Genomic DNA, 25,808 nt, shown 5'->3' with positions numbered 1-25,808 from the left:
CAAAGCAATTTGTTGTCAATTGTAGACTCACCATGCCAAAACTCAAGGATATCCTCCCCTTATTTTTATCTTAATGTCTAACACTCAATGTAACATGTTTAACTATTTGTAAAAATTTGGTCTTATTTCCCTAAAATTTTAGAGAGTGGAATTACTACAAGAAAGAAAGTTATGCAAAAAAATACCCATTTGTCCTTTGTTTGGACCTACGAACCTCATAATTGTCCCTAGGGATCTTCAATTGTCCCTAGGTTCTTTGTTCATACCTAGGTGTTCCGCCATTTTGTTCATAGGTCCATTGTTCATACCTATGGTGTTCATTAGGGGGTGGCTGATGCTTATCTATGGCTCGACAAAGGTCAACAAAGAAGATGGAGTAGAGTAACTTGCCAATTGCTCCCCATATGATACAACAAGTGTTGCCACCATCACATTAGTTCAACGTCGGGAACTGGCACGCAATGCCAAACCTAAAACTTGTGGTCATGACCCTAGGGCCTACTCTCGTGTGTGGGGGAGGGGAGCTTTATGTTCCCCAAATACCCCTCAATTTCCAATGAATTATGCCATCAAATTTAAGCCTAAAGTAACACCCCCCTTTCGTTGTTTATAAAAATTACACAAACACATATAACTATATTAAAACTCATATTTAAAGCATACAATTACACATAAACACATGCACACATAATTTCTTTTACACGCAATTGCAGATATACACTCACATACATACAATTACATATAAAACATGTGCGCACATACACGTAAAACACAACAACACTGGCACATTCCCATGCATACATAGGATGTCACATAAAGTTACACATTAGCACACACATTTACAAGCACAACTATGAATGTACTCAAATGCATGTGGGTGCATTAAAACACAAACACACATATACATATTAATGTGAAAAACACATGCACTAACTCATTTATTCACATAATAATAGTTAGTTTACACATTCACACACTTACACACGAGTGTGATTGTGTAATCTCATATACATTTTCATATTCCACTATGCATATTCCCCACTGATTTGGACCATATTACAACTTTAAGAAGACCAACGACGTATCTCATCACAACTATCATCTCCCACAACTCTTCATCAATAACGGCAACAACCAAGTCATCTTGCTTGGTTCATGTCCGTTTTTTATGGCCTTGCTTAACATTCATATACAAACGTATTTCCACCATGTCTTTGTTGAACTTGACCAAAATAGAATAGATATTTTATCGTCCATGATGATGCCAAATTTAACCTATGGAACCAAATCAACATCTCATCTTGTACATGACTCCTTCCTAACATGGGGGTTACTACTTTGTTGTAAAATTTCTCGATATGCAAATAATGCAAGCACAAATGTGGTGACCCTTATTGGTGGAAATTTGAGTACAACACTCTCACATTATCGTGCCTGTCTAACAAGTCATCATATTTCTCACAAATTACCTTATACATTGAGCATATAGTAAGTAAGTGATATTCATCTCACTAGGTTTTCATTGCGTACATTGCATATCTTCATATTTGGGTGATGAGGCCACGATGCTACCTCAACATCTAACTTGTGTGAGCGAAGGCTCGTGGGGGTAGTGAGATTTGATTGGATAAGTTTTGGCATTTTTTCTCCTTGTATCGGGGCCAATATTGGGGGGTTAATATTTGCAATGAAAGAGTGGTCGGGGAGGATGGTGATGCACAACGAACATTTTGCAATGATGATAAAAAAAAAATGAAGCATATGATGCAAGAAAGAAATAATGGATGTGGTGCAACACATGATAGAGAAAATGGTCGAGATATTTGGTCGATTCCAAGATGAAAATATCTCAAAATTTTTAAAACATGCAATGTTGAAATGCCTCAAGAAGGCATGAATGAGTTAAGAAAACATAATTTCTTTAATCCAATGGGGGCAATGTCATTGCACAAGAGTGTTGCGAACGGTTTAGGGTTATCTCTTAAACCCTCAACTATACACTAATTAGTGTATCTTAATCATTCCTCCTTTTGTATGTGTGTTGGGAAAGGGGTTGACATTAACACATACATTGTTTGCCTTTACTTATATGTGTGTATATGTACTTTTTAAGCTTAATTCATCATTCAACCTATAGTAACTGGCCTTTAAAATAGGATTCTCATCAATGTGTTTGTTGTGAATCAAACTCAACTTCCCTTGTGTGGGAACACACTCTAGGATGCTCAAGTGTGTGAACATCCCAGCTCCTTGTATAGTAACTAGTGTGTCATAGAAGTTAACGCCTTATGACACATATTCTGTTGTAGTGAAAGACTCCACCTCTTTCCCAAGAGATGGTTCTAGTGAGAGAACTTAGAGAGAAGGTGACTACATAAGCACCTTCTCCTTCTCTTTGTAATTGTTGGTTCATTCTTGCTTCTTGTTAATACAATTTTCTTGTTTTCTATATACACAATGTTCTCTCTCTCTCACACACACACACACACACACACACACACACACACACACACACACACACACACACACACACACACACACACACACACACACACACACACACCTCTTCCGCTACATAGAATCACTCACTCACTTCTTTACATGGTATCATAGTGATTGGTAGCTTGATCGAAACCCATCTACATGTGTTGTGCCAAAGCCCACGTTCATGAAGAACCGGCCGATCACTATAGCAACAACCTGCACAATTTGCATCACAGAGAAGAAGAAGAAGTTCAACATGAATACTTAGATGAGAAGTGCTCTTCCTACCGAGAAATTCGACAGAAACAACTTTGCATCTTGGGAGTACAAGATGCACCAATACCTTGTTGGCCAAGGCTATTGGAGTTACATCAAAGGAGCACAAGAAAATCAACCCAACCTAGCACATGTCGGCCACCTAGCTTGGGAGCAAGCAGCGAGTCGCGTGCTCTATTGCCTTGCATCATGCGTCCATGATCACATGTTTGACTACATCCGAGAGGCCAAAACGCCAAAAGGTGCGTGGGGGAACCTCAAAAAGGTATTTGCGACCAACACAACCACACGAAAGCTTCAACTCCAACAAGAATTGAACAACATACAATAGAGGGATATGTCTTGAGGGATATGTCTTGAGTGAGCAAGCTCAACATGGGCCGGATCGGCTGAACAAGCCGAGAGCCGGATCCACGCGTGAGTCGGTAGGCCATTAGAAGTCTACGATCCTAGACTACTAGGTAGTTATATTCCTAGCAGTTAGTGTCAGTAGCTCAGCTATGAGCATTGAATTACTTGTCAGTACTTCTGACCGTCCTTCATGGACTTGTATAAAAGTGCTCAGTGAGCACATTTGTATATACATAGAGTATTATTTTTGAAATTGAGTTTTTTGTTGGGAAATAGGTCCCTTCGGATGGGAAGAGTATGAGCCAAATCGAATAGAGAGTAGATAGGAAATTCGGCCAAGGCCGAAAATCGACAAATCGAATGATCGATTTAATAGCCGATTTGGGAGACTAATTTTGTAAATAGTCTTAATGTAAATAGCCTAGAAAGTTAAATTTAGTATAAATACAACTAGGGAAAACTTTATGGAGTTGAGTTGAATCATTTTGTAGTTAATCATAGTTGTATAGTTATTGACGAGGTCATTGCCTCTATAACTGTGTGTGTGAGAGAGTGAGAGTTAGTGAATATCTACTTTGTAACCGTCTATCTGTCAGACGAAGAAGATCTCGAGGTCGTTGCTTTAGAGTTTCTTATTGTACTTCCTCTCGACATAGTGATTTAGTTTGGAGTTTGAGGTTTTTCCCATTCAGGTTTTCCACATTAAATATCTTGTACTTCTGTTTTCTGTTTGTCCTTCTGTCTGAGCATTGTCTTACTCGTTTCTTTGCACCCGAATACGTATACGAGAAACCGGTTGTGGCTGATCATGATCCTAACATTTTTGTGTTATGCTCTCTATCTCTCTCGCATACTGTGTGTTCTCTCTCCATTGTTTTCTTTGGGTTTTCTGTTGTTGTCCGGCAAAGCCGGTTGTGTCTGTTCAAGCTTTCGCATTGTAATCTTTACATGGTATCAGAGTGCGAGGGTTGAGAATCCTTTGATGCCAACAAGAGTTGAAACACAGACAAACCCTAACACCCGGTAAGAACAAACAGAAGAAGAAAATGGACAGGAGCATGGCAAACCCACTTCCAACCGAAAAGCTCTACGGGGCAACTACGCATCTTGGTCCTACAAGATGCACCAGTACCTGGTTGGGCACAATTACTGGAGCAATGTGGAAGGGTTAAACAAAGTAGCACCGGATTCGGCGCACAAGGATTTTCCGGCCTGGGAACAGGTGGCGAGCAGAGTTTTGTACTACTTTGCATCTTTTGTGCACGACCAAATGCTATTCGAGATGCAAAGACGTCGAAGGAGTCCTAGGAAAATCTGAAGAATATTTTCGTTATGAGTACCATGGCCCGGAAGTTGCAGCTCTGGGAGGAGCTCAACAATATTAGACAAAAGGATATGACGATGATCGACTACACTACAAAGATCAAGGGGATCTGCGACGCCCTAGGGTCCGTCAACGTGACGGTGGATGAGGACGAGATGGTGCAGATCTACCTCGGTGGTCTAACGCAAAGGTACGAGCTGATCCAGACAGCTATTTGCACATGAGAGAAGTCACTGTCATTTTTCGACCTATAATTAATGCTTTTGGTCGAAGAAAACCACATGGGTGCATCAAGGACACAATCCGACAATCGAATGTTGTACACAGGAAGATTGGCCCCGTGGTCGTGGCGGACGAGGTGGATTGGCATGCAATGGTGGTAGTTGACAAGAGCAAAGTCAAGCGACACCGGAAACCGGCAAGCAAAGCTGAAACAAAATGTTGGTACTGTGGCCAGAAGGGCCACCGAGAGAACGAGTGCTAGAAGAAGAGTGCGATTCGAACAAATCCAGATCCAGTAGAGCCGAACATGGAAATCAACAGCATTCGCACTACGCCGAAGGGTCGGAAGGACCCAAAACTGGAAAGGGCCCAACCTTTGTGATGAAGCACAAGGCAAACTTGGTGAAGAAGAGCACCATGAAATCGAACGAGGTGTGGTATGTCGACTATGGAGCATCAAATCACATGACGAGCCATGAAGAGTGGTTCTCATACTTGGAGAAACTAGAACAATCAGGAGTTGTCGAAATCGGAGACAACACCTTCGCATCCGATCGAACATGTCGACGATGTTTCCCTAAGTCACGTTGGACAGAAGGGGAGACTTATGAATGTGTTGCACGTCTCGATGATCACAAAGGACTTGGTGTTTGTTGGCCAGATCGTCGACCAAGGGATGCAAGTCCAGTTCACCCACCTTGGGTGCTTCATCGAAGAAGAGGGTCAGATCATTGCGCAAGGGCGCCGGGAAGGGAGGATGTTAATCCTCGACACAAATGACGTTGGCACCGCTCTGTTCACCAAAGGACAAAAAGTCGAGTTAGACATCGACTTATGGCATAAGCGGATTGGCCATGTCAAATATCAAAGACTTCAAGAACTTCAATCGAAACAAGTAGTGTTCGGATTGCCGAAGTTTAGTGGTTAGAAGGCCCAAGTATGTGAAGCTAGCCAGCTAGGGAAGCAACACCAACTTCCATTCCCCAATGAGTGAAATTGGAGACGAAATAAGCTCGACTTAATACATTCAAATGTATGGGGACCGACACAGAATTTGAGCCTAGGCGGGAGTCGATACTTCGTCTCCTTCATTAATGACTATAGTTGACATAGTTGGATCTACTTGATAGAAAAGAAGAGTGGAGTCTTCGACTGTTTCCGGTGTCGTAAAGATTTTCGCCAACTTGGTGAAAATTGAATGGAATACAGTACAAAATCGAGTGTGGTTCTTCACACACAACATAAAACAATAATAGTGAAGATACTATTTTATACTAGTTTAATATCTTGGTACAAAAAGATGGAGGTCTTCAAGAGCTTTCGAATACACTTTACCACATAAGAAACGAACAACTAAGTGGCAAGTTATGTGGGTATGAAGTTTGCGAAGAAGAAGAGCAAAACAAAACTACGAGATATCCCACATAGACAGGATAAATAAGGATCCTAGATTAAATAACTAGGGCCAAAATCTATTAGTTTGTGTCTATGAGTGGATCATAGAATGTTCAAGGTGACTTGAGCTAAACTAATTGGATGAATGGGTGTGGTCTAACTACTTGTAAAGGTTTTGGCCGACCAGACGGAGCCGGCGAGACGACGATGGCGACAGACAGGATCGGATCGGATCGGATTGAATCGGTCGGTTGATCGTGGTGCATGGTGTTTTGAAGATTTTCAGTTTAAATACAAGACCAAAAGCCTAGTACTATTTTGTGTTTTAAAAGGGATGTGAGCAAGGCTTGAACCTTGCACCTCCAAGTTGAAAGTCAATATGCTTACCACTAAGCCAAGTCATATCTTCAAAAGCTTTGCTTTGATCATTTTACATGTAAATTCTCATACATGAGAGCTTGAATGAGTGACATGGTTATCTGGGCAAACAACATCGATAACCGTTCCCAAAGGACAAGAATGTGAGTAAGGAACCGTTGATGTGATACATTCAGATGTGTCGAAACCAACCCAGACGACAACATTTTGTGATTGCCGGTATTATGTGACGTTCATCGACAACTTCTCCAGGCACACCGGGATATTCCGTATGCGCCAAAATTCAAAAACGAAGTCGAGAAGGCAACCGGTTGACACATCTAATGCCTACGATCAGATGTGGCAAAGAGTACTTCTCCAACACCTTCACAACATACCTTCGACAAGAAGGAATCCGGTAGGAGTTTACTTGTCAACACATACCTCAACAGAACGGAGTAGCCGAACAAAAGAACCGACACATACTCGAGGTGGCAAGGGCGATGATGAATGAGAAACATCTGCCAAAATCATATTGGGTTGAAGTAGCTAACACAACCGTCTATCTAATGAATTAGTGCACAACATCCAGGGTGAACAATATTACCCCCCACAAGAAGTTCTATGGAAAGAAGCCGAACCCATCCCACGTCAGGATATTAAGCTCTATCGCATTCGTACATATTCCTAACGAAAAGTGGCAAAAGCTTGATTCCAAGTCGGAGAAATGTATCCTCCTAGGGTACTCACTCGAACAAAAGGGGTATAAGTGTTTCAACCCCTCCACCAGGAAGGTAAGAGTGATTTGGGATGTAGTATTCAACGAATCAGCATCTTGGTACACAATCGACTTAGCCCCATCCGATCCAATCAAAACTGATCTTGCTATAATAGACTCAGAGGAGGATGGTCGACTACAGCTCACGCTAGAGGAGAGTCCAATCTCAACCAAATTGAGTGGACCACATGAGCCATTGAGTGACCACCACATGTCGCGACCAAGTCCGAAATCGGACAAAGGAAATGCCAAAATGCCTGAGTATGAAGACTCGGATGGAAATGAATCGGCTCACTCACTCGACAGTGAGTACGGTCGATTGGATGTTCCTATCATGAGGACACCAGGAGCCAAGAAAGTGTTCATGAAGACAAGTGAACCACCACGTCGCTCCACCCGAGAAAAGAATGCAATTAGCCGATTCGTCTACAACGACTACATGGCATATCACTATGTCTTTATGATGAAGGTGGCGATAGTTTGGGAATTGGAAAACTTCTTTGTAGCCGCGAAGGACTTGCGGTGGGTCGAAGTGATGAATGAGGAGATGCAAGCACTCTCTAAGAACGAGACATGGGATCTTGTCCCCTCTTCACACCACCAAAAGGCAATTAGATGTCAGTGGATATTCAAAGTGAAGCACAACGCCGATGGCACCGTCAATCGGTATAAGGCCCGACTAGTGGCAAAGGGCTATGCTCAGACACACGGTGTCAACTATGAGGAGACCTTTGCCCCGATGGTAAAGATGACTACCATTCGAACCATGATAGCGCTCGTAGCATCCAAAGGGTGGCACCTCCACCAAATGGACGTTAAGAATGCCTTTCTCCAAGGCGAAGTAGAGGAGGAGGTGTACATAGTACAACCACCTAGTTCAAGTCGAGCACACACCCACAAGCGGTATGCCGACTCAAAAAGCTTCTCTACAGCCTCAGACAGGCACCTAGAGCATGTCATTCAAAGATAACCCAATATCTTCACCAAATTGGCTTCAAAATCTCCAAGTCCGGCAACTCTATGTTCATCCGGAGCAACTCTAGAGGACAATTATTTATCATAATATATGTGGACGATTTGGTCATTGGAGAAGAGCACTTAGCATATATAAGTCATATCAAAAAGCTACTCTCCGGCCGATTTGAAATGAAAGACATGAAGGAGCTCCATTAATTTCTAGGGATGACAAAGTGTAAGCCAGTCACTACCCCTCTCGATCGAAACCTAAAGCTAGATACCGAGTCTAGCACAGAAGAGTGTGAGCCAACTCACTATCGACAGCTAGTTGGAAGCCTAATCTATCTAACCATCACCCGACCTGTTACGAGCATGACCATATAATATCCCGTGGTGAGAATTTACCGTAGTATTCTATACATGTGGATAAGTGTGAGGGTTAAACGAGAGTGTAAAGAAGGGGAGGATTACTTTTAATCCTCGGGATTGAGACAACCCATTGGGTCAAGTGTGAACTTGCCTGGGGGCCTTGGGTCTCGCTATAAATATGAGGCCCAACTACCCTCATTTCATCATCTCTTGAATACGTCGAGACTCTGTTTCGTGGTGGGTCAACTCTTGTAGCAAGCGCGCCAGAACTAGGTACAACTTGACGCCGCAACGGTGGTATGGGACGCCGATTGAGGCTTGAGTCCGTAATCCCTTCGCTCGGGGATGGTTAGGTTGATCGGCATCCTTCTTTCTCTCTCTCCTTTCTATCTATCTATGTTTTTATCCTTATCATATGCTTACATTAGACCATTGCTCTAACAGTTGGTATTAGTGCTTATGTTTCTAATGTGTTGGTTTTTGTTGTCTTCTTGATGGATGGTGATCGATCGACGTGCGGTCGGCCTTGATCTAGATAGCGATCAACAAAGGAACTTCGGTAACTCTTTCTTGTTGTTTTTTTCTACTGTTTCTTCTCCCAATCTATTCATGTATAGTCAATATGTTTTTTTTGTTTATTGATTCAATGATGTTGTAGTGGTAATTAATTGATTGTATAAAACATTTACATATGTGTATGAGGTCAATACCTGATTTGACATATATTTGATATGTGATTCGTGTCGTATGCGTAGGAGGTTAATACCTCAATTGCGTATTACGTTCACATACAAATGTTATGTATGCGTATTTCTAAGTAAATGATATGCGTTTGGTGTCGCGTAAGAGGTCAATACCTCAATTGTGTATTACGATTAACCCTTATTTTTGGATGTTTTGTGTGCGTAGAGGCTATATGCCTCGATTACGTATCTCGATTACATCATTGTTGGCTATTTGATGTTACGATTTTTTTTAATATACGCATATGTGGTCACATGTATACATATTTGATCGTATATATGTGATAAATATACATATGTGTATGTTAGTTATAACGTGATTTCTATATCGAATGTTGTCCTTTTCGGGGAAAGGATCTTGGTGGCCGTCCTCACATTTTTGTGAGAATGGCGTAGTCATCATCCTTTTTTCAACATTTTTTTTGTTGACATCCCCGTTGGTCACTTCGATTTTGTTACGTAATGAAACGATCATAGCCACAATGATGTTGAGAACGTAGGGCTTGACCCACTTCATGTGAGGTCGCTCCTATGACATACATATCCAATATCCCTCCCTCATTACATGGACACGATGCCACCATGAGATCATTCTTACGAAAGGCATTCGTAATGACGTAACCATGTGATGGGCCACGTGGGCCTACTACGAAAAGAGGGCTCATTTGGCTTGACCATTTGGTTGCACTTTGGGCATATGCCATCGTAATTATGAGACTTGAGGTTAGGTAATGTACCAACATAGTTTGTGGTAAACAAGAGGGAAATAAGGACTCTTAACATATATGTTTCTTTTAAAAAAACATGGGCAAATGCCTCGCATATCTCTTATACGCATAAAACATTAAACATTCAACACGAGCAACTTATTTGGTTAGGTCAAGTGTTTAATACATTTGTTCTCGAGGTCTCGAGTTCAAATATGACCAAGACCATACATCATTGTTGATACATATGACTATAATACATGTTTAGACTTTAGGTCTAAGTGCACTTCGGGGTCCTTGTAATAGGACTTAAAGAGCCGAAACCACATACGTGAGCACAAAAACATAGTTTATTGTTAACATTTTTTTCGTGTATAAACAATTCATGACGCAAACATACATGGTTGAGCCTCGGGGAGCCGCCATGAAAAAATCTATATAGAGATCAGGGAAAGACATTCATTTGTCACCCCCATGGTTTTTAAAACACCTTTGTGTTACCATAGTAACCTGGTCTTGAACCTCATCTCATATGTCTAGAGGGATATTGACGTGAGATCATGATATCGATTAATATTGGCCCATGATATGTTTACATCACGACATGATGTTATGACTATTTGTCGGACCTTATCCTCTTTCTTTGCCAGAAATTATCATTCAATGGCTCAGAATAACGACCTGATGTCATCCGCTCAAGCGGAAGGAACTCAAGGAAATCCTCCTAGACCAATCTCCATTGAGTCGTATTTCTTACAAATACAAAATTTCCTTAGTTCAACCGCTCATCAGATGTTTGAACTTCGGCAATCTCAAAGTGCTCTCGAGGCACGTGTCATTAGTTTACAACGTGACACTAATAGATCCGATGAGCGTCAGGGTGAACCATCATTTGTCGTAAAGCCATTTATGGGAGAAAAAAAGGAAAGAATCGTAGAAACAATCTACACGTGGTTGGGCCGATGGGAGTCTGATTTTGAGCTATCCCTATCATCATATGTCAAGATTCGAACCCATGACCTTATGTTACATGAGTCGAGCCTTTGCCATTAGACTATACATTATAATACAAAAAATATTATTTTCATTTATTATTTAACTATAGAAAATTGATGTATATTCCAGATTTCTTTGGAACATTCTAGAAACTTCAGGAGTACTCCTGAAAACACTATAAAAGGAGGCACAAGGCATTAATTCGAACCAAACCAGTTCAACACCAATCTTAAGCCTCCTAGCTATTCTTGTATATTCTTTCTACATAATATATCTTTTGCCATCATCTCTCTCTCTCTCTCTCATGCTCTACACCCTCTTTTCCTCTTAGTACTAATCTTCATCTCTTAGTACTAATCTCCTCTTTGTCTTAGTACTATTCTTGACAGTTTGAACCGATTTTTCTCCTTCCTCCTCTTCCTTTTATCTTCTTACTTCTCCCTCCCTTCATAATAATCTCTTATTCCTCTTTTCTCTCAAACTATGGCCACTATTAGCGCTCAAGAATATCAATCCGTTTTCTCGGAGTTGCAATGCTTGAAAGAGAAGTTTCTCATTTTGGAACAAGAAAATCAACGACCGTTGGGGGATCTTCAACAAATCTCCTTAGAAAAGCAGCAGACACAACAACAACATGGGGAACTAGCGTTACGCGTGCAACAACTTGAAGTGACCATTGTAGCGTTCAACAACAAGGACTAAGTACGCAAGGGATTTATAAAGAACCCAAAAACGGCCTTCCTATTGAATTTGATGGAACACGATCACAATTTAGAGGATTCCTTAATCAGGTATGATTAGTCATTCAAATCCATACGCTGTAGATTTCCGTCTACTCGCCTCCGATATCCCCTAGGATGACCAAGCATTAATGGATCAATTTCGTTATGGCCTACGTAACGATGTCAAGGATTTACTCTTGACCTTCCCCAAATAACCAAAGTCATTGACAGAAGCAATCAGTCGCACAATACGATGCAATAATCGCCTCTTCGAACGACGTTTGGAATGTTAGTTTCAAATTCTGAGGAGCCCACCTACGCTTCAGTTGTAGCAAAGCCTTTCCCAAGGGAGTCATTTAATACGTCTCCAACAAATACTCTGAATCCAATGGAAATTGACACGACATGTTGTTGCGGACCACTAATGGAAGAAGAAAAGCAGCGACGCTGGGCAAATCGATTATGTCTTTATTGTGGTGGACGGGGGCATATTGTAGTGAACTGTCCCCATCGGCCAAGAAGGCAGGTAAATCAAATAACCGCTAGTACTAATAGTACGAAACCCGAGTCTATTTCTCTAGGTGTGTCTGATAGTCCTAATAGCCCAAGCCTTTCAAACAAATTTGAAATACTTAGTTAACTAGAAGAAGAGTTAAATGATTAAGTCCAGCCAAAATAGGAGCCGTTTGGTTGGACAACCCTAGATCTGTGTAGCCCATTAGTGGTTCCATTTCCTCTAAGCAAGTTAGCAATGTATTCTTAGCTCAAGTAATGGTTAGCACTAAAAATACTCCTCCAGTACATGTCTTAGGACTCTTAGATTCCGGAGCCCAATCTTGCTTCATGGATAGGAATTTTGCCCAAGCTCATCATATATCCCTAAGAAAACTTTCTTGCCCAACATTTGTAGTAGTTATTGATGTTCGTCCCATTACTTCCGGAAAAATCATAGAGGAGTCAGAGCCGATTCAAGTTGTCCTAGATAACTTGGTGTGTGTAGTATCATTTAATATAATTAGTAGTCTAGATCATCCAATTGTCTTGGGGTTACCGTGATTCGAATTACATAACCCAGATATAGATTGGAGAACAAGAGAAATCCGGTATCGACAAATCCGAGGATCTACTCATAAGATTGCAACAATTTCGCTACAACAATTGTGTGAGGAAGGACGCAAGGAAGCAATGTTTGTCTTCACGGTATCAGTAAAACCTTCCAACACTACTAAAGAGGAATCCACAGTTCAACTTCCAGAGAAGTATTGTCAGTATGTTGATGTGTTCGATAAGGTACAAGCCAATACACTTCCTCACCACCGACCGTATGATTGCCGCATCGATTTACAACCGGGAAAAGAGCCACCATGGGGACCGATCTACAATTTGTCACCAACTGAGCTAGAAATCCTTCGAGCCTATATAGAGGAGAATTTGGCGAACGGTTTCATTCGACATTCGAAATCTCCAGCCGTCACACCCATTTTCTTCTTTAAGAAAAAGATGAATCACTTCGTCTCATCGTAGACTACCGCGGCTTGAATAGGTCACCATCAAGAATAGGTATACACTTCCCCTTATCTCAAGTCTCTTAGAACGGATAAATGGTGCAAGGTTTTTTACAAAGATTGACTTATGGGGAGCATATAACCTCGTATGGATCCGACCAGGAGATGAATGGAAGACCACGTTTCGCACTAGATATGGGCACTTCAAGTACACAGTCATGCCATTCGGTCTCTCTAATGACCAATAGTCTTCCAACACATGGCAAATGATATATTCTGAGATCTCTTGGATGTTTGTTTGATCATCTATTTGGATGATCTACCGGTTTATTCGAAGACCCAAGAAGAGCATGATTCTCATGTATTGTTAGTATTAAAATGGCTTCGAGAACATGGTCTTTATGCAAAACAAGAAAAATGTAGCTTCGAGTGCAACCCGGTGGAATTTCTAGGCTATATCATCTCCTCGGAAGGCATCTCTATAGATCCAGCTAAGGTCAAAACTGTGGTAGAGTGGCAGACTCCACGTTCGTTGTGAGATGTGCAATGCTTTTTAGGCTTTGCGAATTTCTACCGCAAGTTTATACAGGATTACTCAAAGCTTATTCTGCCTCTCACACAACTTACCAAGAAGGGTGAGTCGTTTGTTTGGTCTAAAGAAGCGGACATGGATTTTGAGAGGCTTAAGAAGGCATTTACATCAGCTCCTATTCTAGCTCATGTTGATCCGGCAAAACCATTCATCATTGAGGCAGACGCGTCGGATTTCGCGTTGGGTAGCATTCTTTCACAACAAGGCAATGATGAAAAGCTACATCCTGTGGCTTTCCAGCCACGCAAGTTTAACGCCGCCAAAATCAACTATGAAATTCACGATAAAGAGCTATTAGCAATGGTGGACTCTTTTACGCAATGGAGGCATTTTCTAGAGGGATCTTCTCATCAAGTCACCGTATTCAGTGATCACAAAAATCTTGCCTACTTCCAGAATGCTCGTGTATTAAATCGACTTCAATTCCTCACTCATTTCGACTTCAAAATTACATATCGTCCTGGAAAGCAGCAAGGAAAGCAGATGCATTATCGTGACACTTGTATCTAGCACTGCGTGCTAGTGAGCCATCATTCGATAACCGAAAGCAAGTAATCCTGGGACCAACACGACTACAAGCAACATGGGTTTTCGATATGCCATTGGATTCCCACATTATTGATACCATACGTGAGGACTTGAAGACAAATGCTTTCGTTGAAGTCATTCTAGCACAAATTGACCCTTATTGGGCATCTTGTTCACAGTCGCAACAACCAGGTACGGACTATTGACACTTCGAATGTCATGATGGATTACTAGTCTTTAAGAGGCCCTTGTATGTTCCTAATGATTCTTGTCGCCTTCGAGTAGTCCAAAATTTTCATGACACATATACAACTAAGCATTTTGGTAGTACTAAAACATTAGATTTAGTACAATGATCATTCTGGTGGCCCCATATGCGCTGATTTGTCGAAGATTATGTTCGGACATGTGATACATGTTGCAGAGCAAAGATGCCAAAACATCATCCATATGGTTTATTGGAACCATTACCAATTCCAAGCCACCCGTGGCAATCCATTGCTCTAGATTTCATCACAGATCTTCCAGTTTCTAAGGGATTCGATGCGATCTTAATAGTAGTAGATCGATATATGAAGATGGCCCATTTCCTGCCATGTACTAAGGAAATCACTAGTGAAGAAACCGCCGAAACTGTCATGGGTAAGGTATGTCGGCATCATGGTCTCCCTGATAGTATCATCAGCGACTGCAGACCTCAGTTTGTCTTGAAATTCTGGAAACACCTCTTCAAAATGCTGAAGGTCACTTGTAACCTCTCCTCTAGTTACCATCCGCAAACAAACGGAGAAGAAAAACAAACAAATCAAACAATATCTTCGGTGTTTCCCAAGCTATCACCAAGATGACTGGGCGGATATTCTCCACTTCGCCGAATTTGCATATAATAACTCTGTCCACTCATCAACTAAGGTTACACCATTTTATGCTTACATGGGCTATCATCCCTGGTGGTGTGTATTCGAAACTCTGGAGTTACCCACAAATCCTTGTGCAGAGGATCGTTTGGGGCAGCTACACAAGATACAAGCGGATTTATCTACTCATTTACAACAAGCTCAACAAACACACAAGGATTATGCGGATCGTCATCGGCTTCCATCCAGTTTTAACATTGAGATCAAGTATGGCTATTATGAAGACACATCAAGACTACTCGCCCATACGATAAATTAGATCCTACGATTAGGTCCTTTCCGTATTATCAGAAAAATTAATGATGTCGCTTTTCATCTCGACCTACCATCGCAACTACGAATACATCCGGTATTTCATAGTTCTCTTCTAGAACCCTATCAGGACAACACTATCCCAGGTTGTATCAAACCACTTCCACCCTCGATCGAACTTGAAGATGGACCCGAGTATGAGGTTTCCACCATCCTTGATTCCAAGATTGTTCGCAACAAGCTCTACTATTTGGTCGATTGGCTAGGATATAGTCCCAACGAGCATACTTGGGAACCAATAGAGAATGTGACCAATGCTTGTGCTCTTCTTGAAGACTTACATCGTCAATATCCAGACAAACCGGGTCCCCAATCCAAAATGACTCGTAACACTCATCGTTTTAAAGGGGGGATAGTGTTATGATATGGCATGATTCAAACCCATGACCTTATGTTACATGGGTCGAGCCCTTGCCATTAGACTATACATTGTAATATGAAAAATATTATTTTCATTTATTATTTCATTATAGAAAATTGATGTATATTCCAGATTTCTCTGGAACATTCTAGAAACTTCAGGAGTACTCTTGAAAACACTATATAAGGAGGCACAAGGCATTATTTCAAACCAAATTGGTTCAACACCAGTCTTAAGCCTCCTAGCTATTCTTGTATACTCTTTCTACATAATATATCTTTTGTCATCATCACTCTCACTCTCACTCTCACTCTCTCTCTCTACACCCTCTTTTCCTCTTAGTAGTAATCTTCATCTCTTAGTACTAATCTCCTCTCTGTCTCAGTACTATTCTGGTCAATCCCACACCATATAGTACGAAGATTGCATATGTCAGCTGAGAACTAGGGGGTAAGGCCGCCACCCGGTTGCTCTGAGCTTTGGGGAAATTGCCCGATACCTGGACAGATTTTGTCACAGCTTTCAAGGGCCAATTTTTGCAACCTCCATCTCGAACCGAGGCAGCACAAGCATTAATGAACCTCTCTAGCCGGAAATTTTCTTCGCTAGAAGATTATGTCCACCATGCTAGAACCCAAATCCAAAAATTGGGTCTAGAAGGGGACAATTGGTTGATAGCTTGTTTTGTCAATGGCATCCCCAATTCGGACTATCATTGGATAGTGCACGATAAGGACCCAAAATCCTTCGAAGAGGCCGTTGAAATAGTTCTTCGCTATCAATGCACTTCGAAGAAGGACCATAACAAACCCAACGAAGTGCTCGGGACTAAGCAGTCGCAACTCGCTGGGAAATGCAAGACACCCAACGAATTCATGGATCGCAATTGTAAGCGACAACATCCTTTCTGCGTATTCTACAAAAAGAAGGGTTATACAAAAGAACATCCTTTCGACCTACCCGCCGACCGTTCATTTCAAGTGGATGGTAAACTTAGTGACGATGCTTATGGGGATAGGGCAGATGCGGTACCTGGTGCTTGCGCAAGAGGACTTGACAAATCAGGTGGAGGGTCGCGCCCTACAGAACAAGACGACGACGGCCGTGTGCCGGTTCCTGATCGAAGAGGTAGTATGCTGATATGGGTGCGTAGGAAAGATAGTAGCCGACCGGGGAGAGTTGGATGCGCAGGAAGCCTAAGAGTTGTTTGACCGATTAGGGGTTAAGCTCTCCCTCACTACGACGTACAATCCGGAGGCTAACGGGAAGGTAGAGCGTGGGCACGGGCCGATCGTTAAGGCATTAGTACGCGCGTGTGAAGGTAAAGTTGGGAATTGGTTGCGGCTCCTACCTTACGCACTATGGGCGGACCGAACTACGCGCAATTCGGTGACCGGGTTCATGCTGGCGGAGCTGATGTACGGGCAGAAGTTGATCATGCCGGTGGAGTGGACGATTTCTTCTTGGGCCACGGTGGACTGGAAGGACGAGATGAGCTGGGAGGAGCTGTTGGCAGCATGGATTCGACAACTCGAGCGAAGACTGGAGGACGTGGAACGGGCTAAGGCGAAGCTGCACGCGGCAAGGGCGAGGAATAAGGGCCGGTTCGACCGAACACACCGGCTATGATCGAAGAAGATCGAGGATGGCGACTGGGTGCTGGTTTACGATAGCAACCTCAACAATCAGCACAAGGCGACGTAGAAGTTTGCGAGGAGGTGGTTCGGGCTCTACATCGTAACGAGCGCAAACGACAACGGTAATTACCACCTTGCGGAGCTCGACGGGATGCGGATAGCGGTATCGGTAACCGGGAAGAGGATCAAGGCTTTCAAGAAGCGGCATGACAACGAGCTGGATCCAGGAAGTGAGGACGTCGATGACAACCAGTTCGGAACGGGTGAAGTTTCGGAGAGCGACGGGTGAATACGAGCCAGGTTTCTCTAGCACTTGTCCCTCTCTGGCACATGTTGGAGGATGCGTGGTTTGGTGGGGGTCGATGTCATGGAGGAAACCGGGCTTAGGTGGAATCATGGAATTCGGCGTGTGAAATGGCACTTACACGTGCACTCAAACCAACACACTATACATAACTAGGAATAGGCCAACGTGATGTGGATATCCTAGCAAGTATATATTAATAGGCTGGTAAATCGAAGCGGATCTCTGTCCGAAGGGACAGAGAATAAAAGTGATGTGACCAGGATGTAATGGTCCCTTCCTTGACGGCCTATAAAAGGAAAGGGGAGACAGTTGAAAAAGGTATTGCCTTTTAGGGAGGATGAGGTGTTGTCGGACTGGGAACCAAGCTCTCTCCTCCTTTGTCGTCGTTTTCTGTAGGTTTTCTAGGTTGGTGGCCTCTGCTTCGAGGAAAGCCCGTGTGCTTCCGACAAAGGCTCTACTGCGTGGGTGCGTGGGTGCGTGATTGTGTGTGTTGGGTTTGTCGCCGGCTAACTGGCTGTAATCTTGCAAACAGTGTAACCTTTACTGTTATTGGAATCGAATCTCTTGTTTTTCCTCTCTCTGCATTTCTATGAGTCTCTCTTTTACATGAATGTGCATCTTGTTCCGATACGCATAGTGGTTCATTCAACCGGCCAGCGCAGTCAGCTGCAAACGGGCCTAACCGGCCTACGCTTGCACTCTTCTCCCGCTCCGCCTCCTTCTCTCTCTCTTGCTCCTCGGTTCAAGGCCCCCGCGGTCCCACCTTATTTCTTACGCGAAAGCGGAAAAACATGACAACGGTTTTGTGGACCTTTTCAAGTCCTCAAACGCATTGGTTCATTAGCGTATCGTCTCGATCTTCCTGATGGTGTTGAAATTCATCCAGTCTTTCATGTAAGTCATTTAAAAGAACTTCTAGGTTCAAGCGACAATACAGTTACAACTAAAACTCTGGTTACTTCTGAAGAATTATCTTCTAAACCACATGTACCAAAAATATTCTCGTTATTAAAACAAAAAATCTGTGTACTAAAATAATCCGAGAATATAAAATTAAATGGATAGATAAATCTATCAAAGAGCCACATGGGAACACGAAAATACTCTTAGAAGTAACTTCCCTAACTTTCCATTGCAATAGTGCAATGTTTTAAAGAGGGGGGGGGTATGTTACGGGCATGACCATATAATATCCGGTGGTGAGAATTTACCGTAGTATTCTATACACGTGGATAAGTGTGAGGGGGGTTAAACGAGAGTGTAAAGAAGGGGAGGATTACTTTTAATCCTCGGGATTGAGACAACCCATTGGGCCAAGTGTGAACTTGCATGGGGGCCTTGGGGTCTCGTTATAAATATGAGGCCTAGCTACCCTCATTTCATCATCTATTGACGACGTCGAGACTCTGTTTCATGGTGGGTCAACTCTTGTATCGAGCACGCCAGCACCAAGTACGACTCGATGCCATGACGGTGGTATGGGACGCTGATCGAGGCTCAAGTCCGTCTCGATCCCTTTGCTTGGGGTGGTCGGGTGAATCGGCACCCTTCTTTCCCTCTCTCCATTCTATCTATCTATGTTTTTATCCTTATCATATGCTTACGTTAGACCATCGCTCTAACACACACACACACACCCCTCCCCTAGTGGATTAGTATTAAGCACTTTACGCTTAGCCTTGCACTAACTAATCACTCGTATGAAGCTTGTAACTCTTGACTAAATGTAAACATGGATTTTTGAAAGTGTGCCTTTAAATTGCTCATGGTTTTATTTAATTAAGAAAGCATCTATGTTAGTAGGTATCATGTCATTGATTAAGTGAGAGTAGTTTGTCTTGAAAGTTAACTTAGTTGTAATAGGCATTAGGAGTCCTTGAGTATCATTTCTATCCTCATCTTTACACTAGGGTTGACTACTATTTGATCTCATGTTATGATCATAGTGAGGAGGTATAACTGCGATCAAGGCTAAGTCATGCACCCATTTTTACACACATGGAGTCGACATAGCCTCTTAGATTTCCTTATTTTCTCTTGTGATTAAAAACACTTCAATATCGTGTTACTTGTAACAAGTTTTCAAGTAATCCACAAATAAGCTTATACTCAAGTTATTTGTGTACTTCCATCATTGATGTACTTTTACTCATAGCTCTACGTAACCAAGGAATCATTAAGATTTATGATGCCAATAGGTGCATGGTCTCTATCTATGTATCTATGTATGTATGTATCTAGGAACTCCAGAGGAGGCATGTGGAGGTGGACATCAAACATCAGACAATTGCAAGCATGGAACCCAAGATAAGGAATGGCCAAGGTTCCAGAGGTGATTATGCATCGAAGAGTGGGCATATATTGCTCTCTCTAATGAGGTGAGAAAATGAATCTAGCTTCAAATTTAGGAGCACTAGATGGGCAAGCCGGCCTTCATGCAACGATAAATGAGTCCTTCGTGTCGATAAGGCCAAGCCTGTGCTATGGGTTGGGTCGGGTCGGGTCGGATGGGTACACACATTTTTGCGAGAGGCAGAGACATGTTTTGGTCGATTCAGTTTGAGGGATTCTATGTACCCCCCCCACCCTATACCCTACCCTACCCTTCTGAGCGAGCCTTCAAGAGGAGAAGAAGAAAGAAGAAGAAGAAGTCGAGTTAAGGAAGTAAAAAGCTTTATTAATTAATAATTAATAATTACTTATTAATAATTAATAATTAATAATTATTAAAAGGAGGCCTCCCCGTCTCTTCCTTATAAATACCACACATGGCCCTCTGCATATCATTCCTTCTGCTTCTGCTTCTGCTTCTGCTTCTGCTTCCATCGCCAATCGATCGCTTCACAATCCTCCTCTCAACAGGTATTATTCCCCCCCCTCCTCTCCTTTTCTTCTGGAAATCATCGCACTCTGCTTGAAATTTCATTTCCTGTATCCCCCCCCCCCCCCATTTTTTGTTTTTGCTTCCATTGCCCCAATTCTCTCTCGCTTTCCTCTTTTTTTTGATTCTCTTCCTTCCTATTCTATTGCTCTAAGATATGCCCCCCTTTCTCTCTTAATCTCCAGAAGGCTCCTTACTTCCTTGGACATGGATGGAAACCCCTGCTTATTTACGATAGTTAGGGTTTTTCTTGTTCCAGATCTTTCTAAGGGTAAATATCATTCATCGCTTCTCCGTTTCCTTTCCCTCATCGCCTTGCAAACTCATAGTTTCTGCCCTTTCTGCCCTCGTTTTTATTTTGAGATACTGTGGAAATTCCTTCATTTCTTTGTACTTTTGCCCAAATTTCCAGTTTACTTTGTGTTTTCAAGGTGCCATATTCCCAGGTTTAGTTTCAATTCTTCTCATTTCTGTTCTATTATAGCTTCCGCTGTTCTTCTTTTGAGAAGGCCTCTGGACACGGATTCTTCTGACGGTTAGGGTTTCTGGTTCCCCAATCGCTCTATGGGTATTTATTTCTTCTTTCCCAGTTCATTGCCTCCAGAACGGTTAGGGTTTCTGGTTCCCCAATCGCTCTATGGGTATTTATTTCTTCTTTCCCAGTTCATTGCCTCCAGAAATGATGTTTCGTGGTTGAATTCTTTGTTGGATCTGTGTTTGTGTGCGGAAATTGCTGGCTTTTCATTTCAATTTCTATAAATTCCTGCAGACCAAAGGAACTGGTTGTTTTGACAGTTAGTTTTCCTGGTTCCCCAATCATCGTACATGTAGTTGTTTTCCTTTCTATGGTTGTTCATCCCATGTTTTCCGTTTGCACTTCACAGTTTATGTGCATTTCCATGTTGAAATTTCTATTGTCTATTTATTGGGTTCACATGCTCTTTGTTCTTCTTTCCTATAAACCAGTCAAAATGTGTACTTCTGACAGTTACGGTTTCCTGATTCCCAGGTCATTCTACTGGGATCTTCCTGCAAACCAGAGGAAAGGGCGTCTTCTGCTAGTTAGGATTTTCTGCCTCCTAATTGATCTACAGGTAGTTTTATTCTCCCTTTTTGTATACATTGCCTCAAGAAATTTTGTTTGAATTTTGCATTTACATCACACCTCTATGGTAAAACTTCGTGTCTTCCATTTCTAATTATGCCTTTTCTGTTGCTCCATTTTAGGTTCACCTGTGCTGCTTTCGATAAACTTGATTGATTTACAGGAAAACAACTTTCCTAACAATTTGGTTTCCCTTGTTCTTCTCTTAACCTGGGGGGAACACAGTTGTTGGCAAGCACGTGTTCTGTCCAATGATGGTGTTTCTAGAACTTCTGTGAAGAGCGTCATTTGTTAATCAGGTTCTCCCTACGCAGTCTCCATGGCACGAGTATCTTTGGCTTTGCAGCCTGGAGGAAGTGCTGAACCTTCATATTCGTCTCGAGGAAGTGGTCATAATGCTCCATCTTCCTCCAGATCTGTAACTGAAACCATCAATGGATCACACCACTTCAAAATTGCAGGTTATTCTTTAGTTAAAGGTATGGGTGTTGGAAAATATATTGCCAGTGAGACCTTTACTGTTGGGGGCTATCAGTGGGCTGTTTACTTCTATCCCGATGGAAAGAATGTAGAAGATAATTCGGTTTATGTTTCCGTCTTCATTGCATTGGCGAGTGAGGGGACTGATGTTCGTGCACTCTTTGAGCTTACCTTACTTGATCAGAGTGGAAAAGGCAAACACAAAGTCCACAGCCATTTCGATCGGGCACTGGAAAGTGGTCCTTACACCTTAAAGTATCGAGGCAGCATGTGGTATGCATCCATTCTTTTGGCTTATAACCCCGTCTTTATGTAATTCATGTGTATATCTGTAAATTTCTATGGTAAATCTATATTTTTCTTTGGTATTTTGGTGAAAATTTCATAACAATGCTTTTGGAATTATGAATTATTCACTTTCATCTCCAAGTTAACATACACATTTGAGACTCATGTTTATTATGTTATTCATGAGATGAGCTTTGACAATGCTTGTGACATTACAAATAGTTCAATTACATCTCTTGAGTTTGTGACGTGAGTGCATGTTGATATATTTAATAAAGCTATATTAATCGCATCAGGTGTATATTTTGGACATATAGTGCCGGAAGATTTAATGAAGATTAGTAATGTGTAGCAATAACAGCAAACTAAAATTTATTGAAATAGAGACATGTCCATATTGGTCTAAGAACTAATTGATAAATCTATTCGTCCTTAAAAATACCTTGATAATCTCCATGAATTGTGGATAGCACTCAACCTCTTTGTTCAAAACTATATATAATCCACACATCCATATGAGTGGTTTACTTGTAAATGCAATGTTGCTTTGATTATCTTTACATCTTCCTTTGTCATCAATAATCCTGTGATTAGCTTATATAATTTACATATTGCTATAGTGTGTTTATATTGTAAATAATAATGCTGTTAGTGCTAATCAGTATCCTCATGAGAAATATAGTCCAAGGGCATTCTTCATATGGCGATTAGTGAGTGATCAATGCTTCAAATGTCATTTTATATGTTTCTATATTGTAAATAATACTTTTTTTAACAATTATTAAAGTATCAAATGTCTTATTGCTGAATGGGATCCCTCGTCAAAATATAGTAATACATATAGTATGTCTCATTAGTGAGTGATCAATGCTTCAAATGTCATTTTATATGTTTCTATATTGTAAATAATACTTTTTTTAACAATTATTAAAGTATCAAATGTCTTATTGCTGAATGGGATCCCTCGTCAAAATATAGTAATACATATAGTATGTCTCACCCACAAACCACCTATAGGTTAGGTGGTGGTTGTCTATCAGCTTGTGCAATTCCTGTCATTTTCTGCTCATTCGCATAATGCTTCTTTCACCATAGAAGCAGTATGGAATAAGGAAATGGCCTTCGTTGGCTCATCTCTTAGCTTTCCATTCTAAATAGTAATTTGTCTTAACGACAGCAACTCCTCATGTTACAGGGGCTACAAGAGGTTTTATAGGAGAGCTGTGCTTGAGACATCAGATTACATCAAAGATGATACCATTGAAATAGCTTGTACTGTTGGTGTGGTGGTCTCATCTACACAAGGACCAAAGATATTTTCAATTGCAGTACCTGAATCCACTCTTGGTCTTCATTTTGGTGGCCTTTTAGATAGTGGTTTGAACAGTGATATTACATTTGAAGTAGATGGTGAATTGTTTCCCGCTCACAAGTTGGTTCTTGCTGCAAGGTCACCTGTGTTTAAAGCGCAGTTGTATGGGCCCATGCGTGAGAGAAATTCCAATCCTATACATGTAGAGGACATTGAAGCGCCCGTTTTTAAGGTATATCTGGCCTTTGAATTATTCACCTTTTTATGTTTAGAAACAGTGTAGAATTCTCTCAAGTCATAAGCAAACATGATTAAAGAAACAAATAGAAATGGATGACATGATGAATATGGTGGTTTCAGGTAATGCTGCACTTCATATACAGAGATTCTCTCCCAGAGGAGACTGAGCTATTAGTTTTGTCATCACCATCTGTGAGCACATTGATGGCACAGCATTTGTTAGCGGCAGCTGATAGATATGGATTAGACCGTTTGAGGATACTCTGTGAGGCAAAGTTATGTGAAGAGGTTAATGTGGATACTGTTGCTACAACGCTGGCCTTAGCTGAACAACATCATTCATCACAATTGAAAGCAGTATGCTTAAAATTCATCGCTGCGAATCTTGCAGGTCCATTCTCAGCATTTTTGTTATGTGTTTCATACTGTTTCTAATGCATAATTGATCATAGATTCATTCTTGTTATCATGATGTAATTGTTCTTTACTTTGTTGGGATTGTAGTCTTCTTTCATAAACTCCTTCTGGATTTAATCACTTCTTTATTCTTTGTTACCTCGATGTGATTGCTTATAAATTCTTTCCTGATGTAGTCTCTCCTGTTGACTTGATGTAACTGCAGTTGTTCTTTGTTACCGTCTTACCCTGATTCTATCACTCTTGATTCGTTGTTACCTTTTTGTAATCTCTCTTTAATTTTGATATTAAAATTTACAAACTCTTGGTATGGCAGCTGTGCTACAGTCAGATGGGTATGAATACTTACGGGAAAGCTGTCCTTCGTTACAATGTGAACTTCTGAAAGCTGTTGCTGGTATTGATATGAACAGAGGAATTGAGGAAACTTTCATTGATTGCAAGGCAATAACTGATGCGAATAGCCTGGATGGATCAGATGAGAATGGTAGACGGGTAAGACAGAGAGTGTAGAAGAGGTCTAGACAGAAGAGGTTTGCGGATGGATGCAGGATTATATCTTTCGATGAAGAAGTAAAAGCTTTGCTCGAGTAAAAGGCTCTATCGCAATAGCTTTATTTCTTGAGGTACTTTTCATAGAATGGTCCACTTTTCTAACTATTTAGAGGAAGGATTTGTCTCATGTATTATGCAGAACGCCCCCTTGGGGAGCTCTGTCGATAAAAGATGTGTTTCAGTCCTCCTTTAGGCTACTTCAAGTGGTCTTCTTGGAAAACTTGTAAGACGGGAGAATTCTCTTTATTATTTGAAGGAAATAGACTCAGATTGTAGATTCTCATTGCTCACCAATGTGCCATGTTGTCTTCATTTTTCTTTACAATTCCAGAGCTGGATTGTGAAAACGATCAAATGTGGTAACAAATTGATCTTATTATTGTATGTTGATTATTGAAATCATTGGCAGAAAATATGTGTGGGTTTGAGGTATAGCCTGAATCAGTGGCTTGTTGAAAATCCTTATTGCAAATTTGTGGTTTTTCTGATTCAGTTTAATCCTTGAGTGCTTATGTAGTGTTTTTTTTTTTGTTATCACATATTTGGCACTAAATGGTTGCTTTCTTTTCTATTTCGTTTGTAGTAAGATTGTCAAACATGCCCTTGCTCATGTTGTGTACATTCTTTTCTATTTGGTCATAATGAGACCACCAAACATAGCCATGTTCATGTTGGCTACTTTGTCTTCTT

At 41.4% G+C, this 25,808-nt stretch overlaps 1 protein-coding gene across 1 annotated transcript; it reads left to right on the top strand.

Moving 5' to 3' along the window:
- Positions 1-21,730: 21,730 nt before the first annotated feature.
- On the top strand, positions 21,731-25,408 carry LOC147860255 (BTB/POZ and MATH domain-containing protein 2-like). Its single transcript, XM_087324288.1, has 5 exons — positions 21,731-21,815; positions 21,949-22,579; positions 23,790-24,138; positions 24,267-24,537; positions 24,880-25,408. Exons 2-5 carry the CDS (start codon positions 22,146-22,148, stop codon positions 25,074-25,076), a joined length of 1,251 nt encoding a protein of 416 aa, XP_087180414.1. The 5' UTR covers positions 21,731-21,815; positions 21,949-22,145; the 3' UTR covers positions 25,077-25,408.
- Positions 25,409-25,808: the final 400 nt, after the last annotated feature.

Source organism: Azolla caroliniana, unplaced genomic scaffold, assembly GCF_043228905.1.
Source record: "Azolla caroliniana isolate FFs.n. ecotype wild unplaced genomic scaffold, voAzoCaro1.0.p SCAF_9, whole genome shotgun sequence".
In the NCBI taxonomy this organism is placed as follows: Eukaryota; Viridiplantae; Streptophyta; class Polypodiopsida; order Salviniales; family Salviniaceae; genus Azolla; species Azolla caroliniana.
This window is presented reverse-complemented; position numbering and strand designations above follow the sequence as displayed.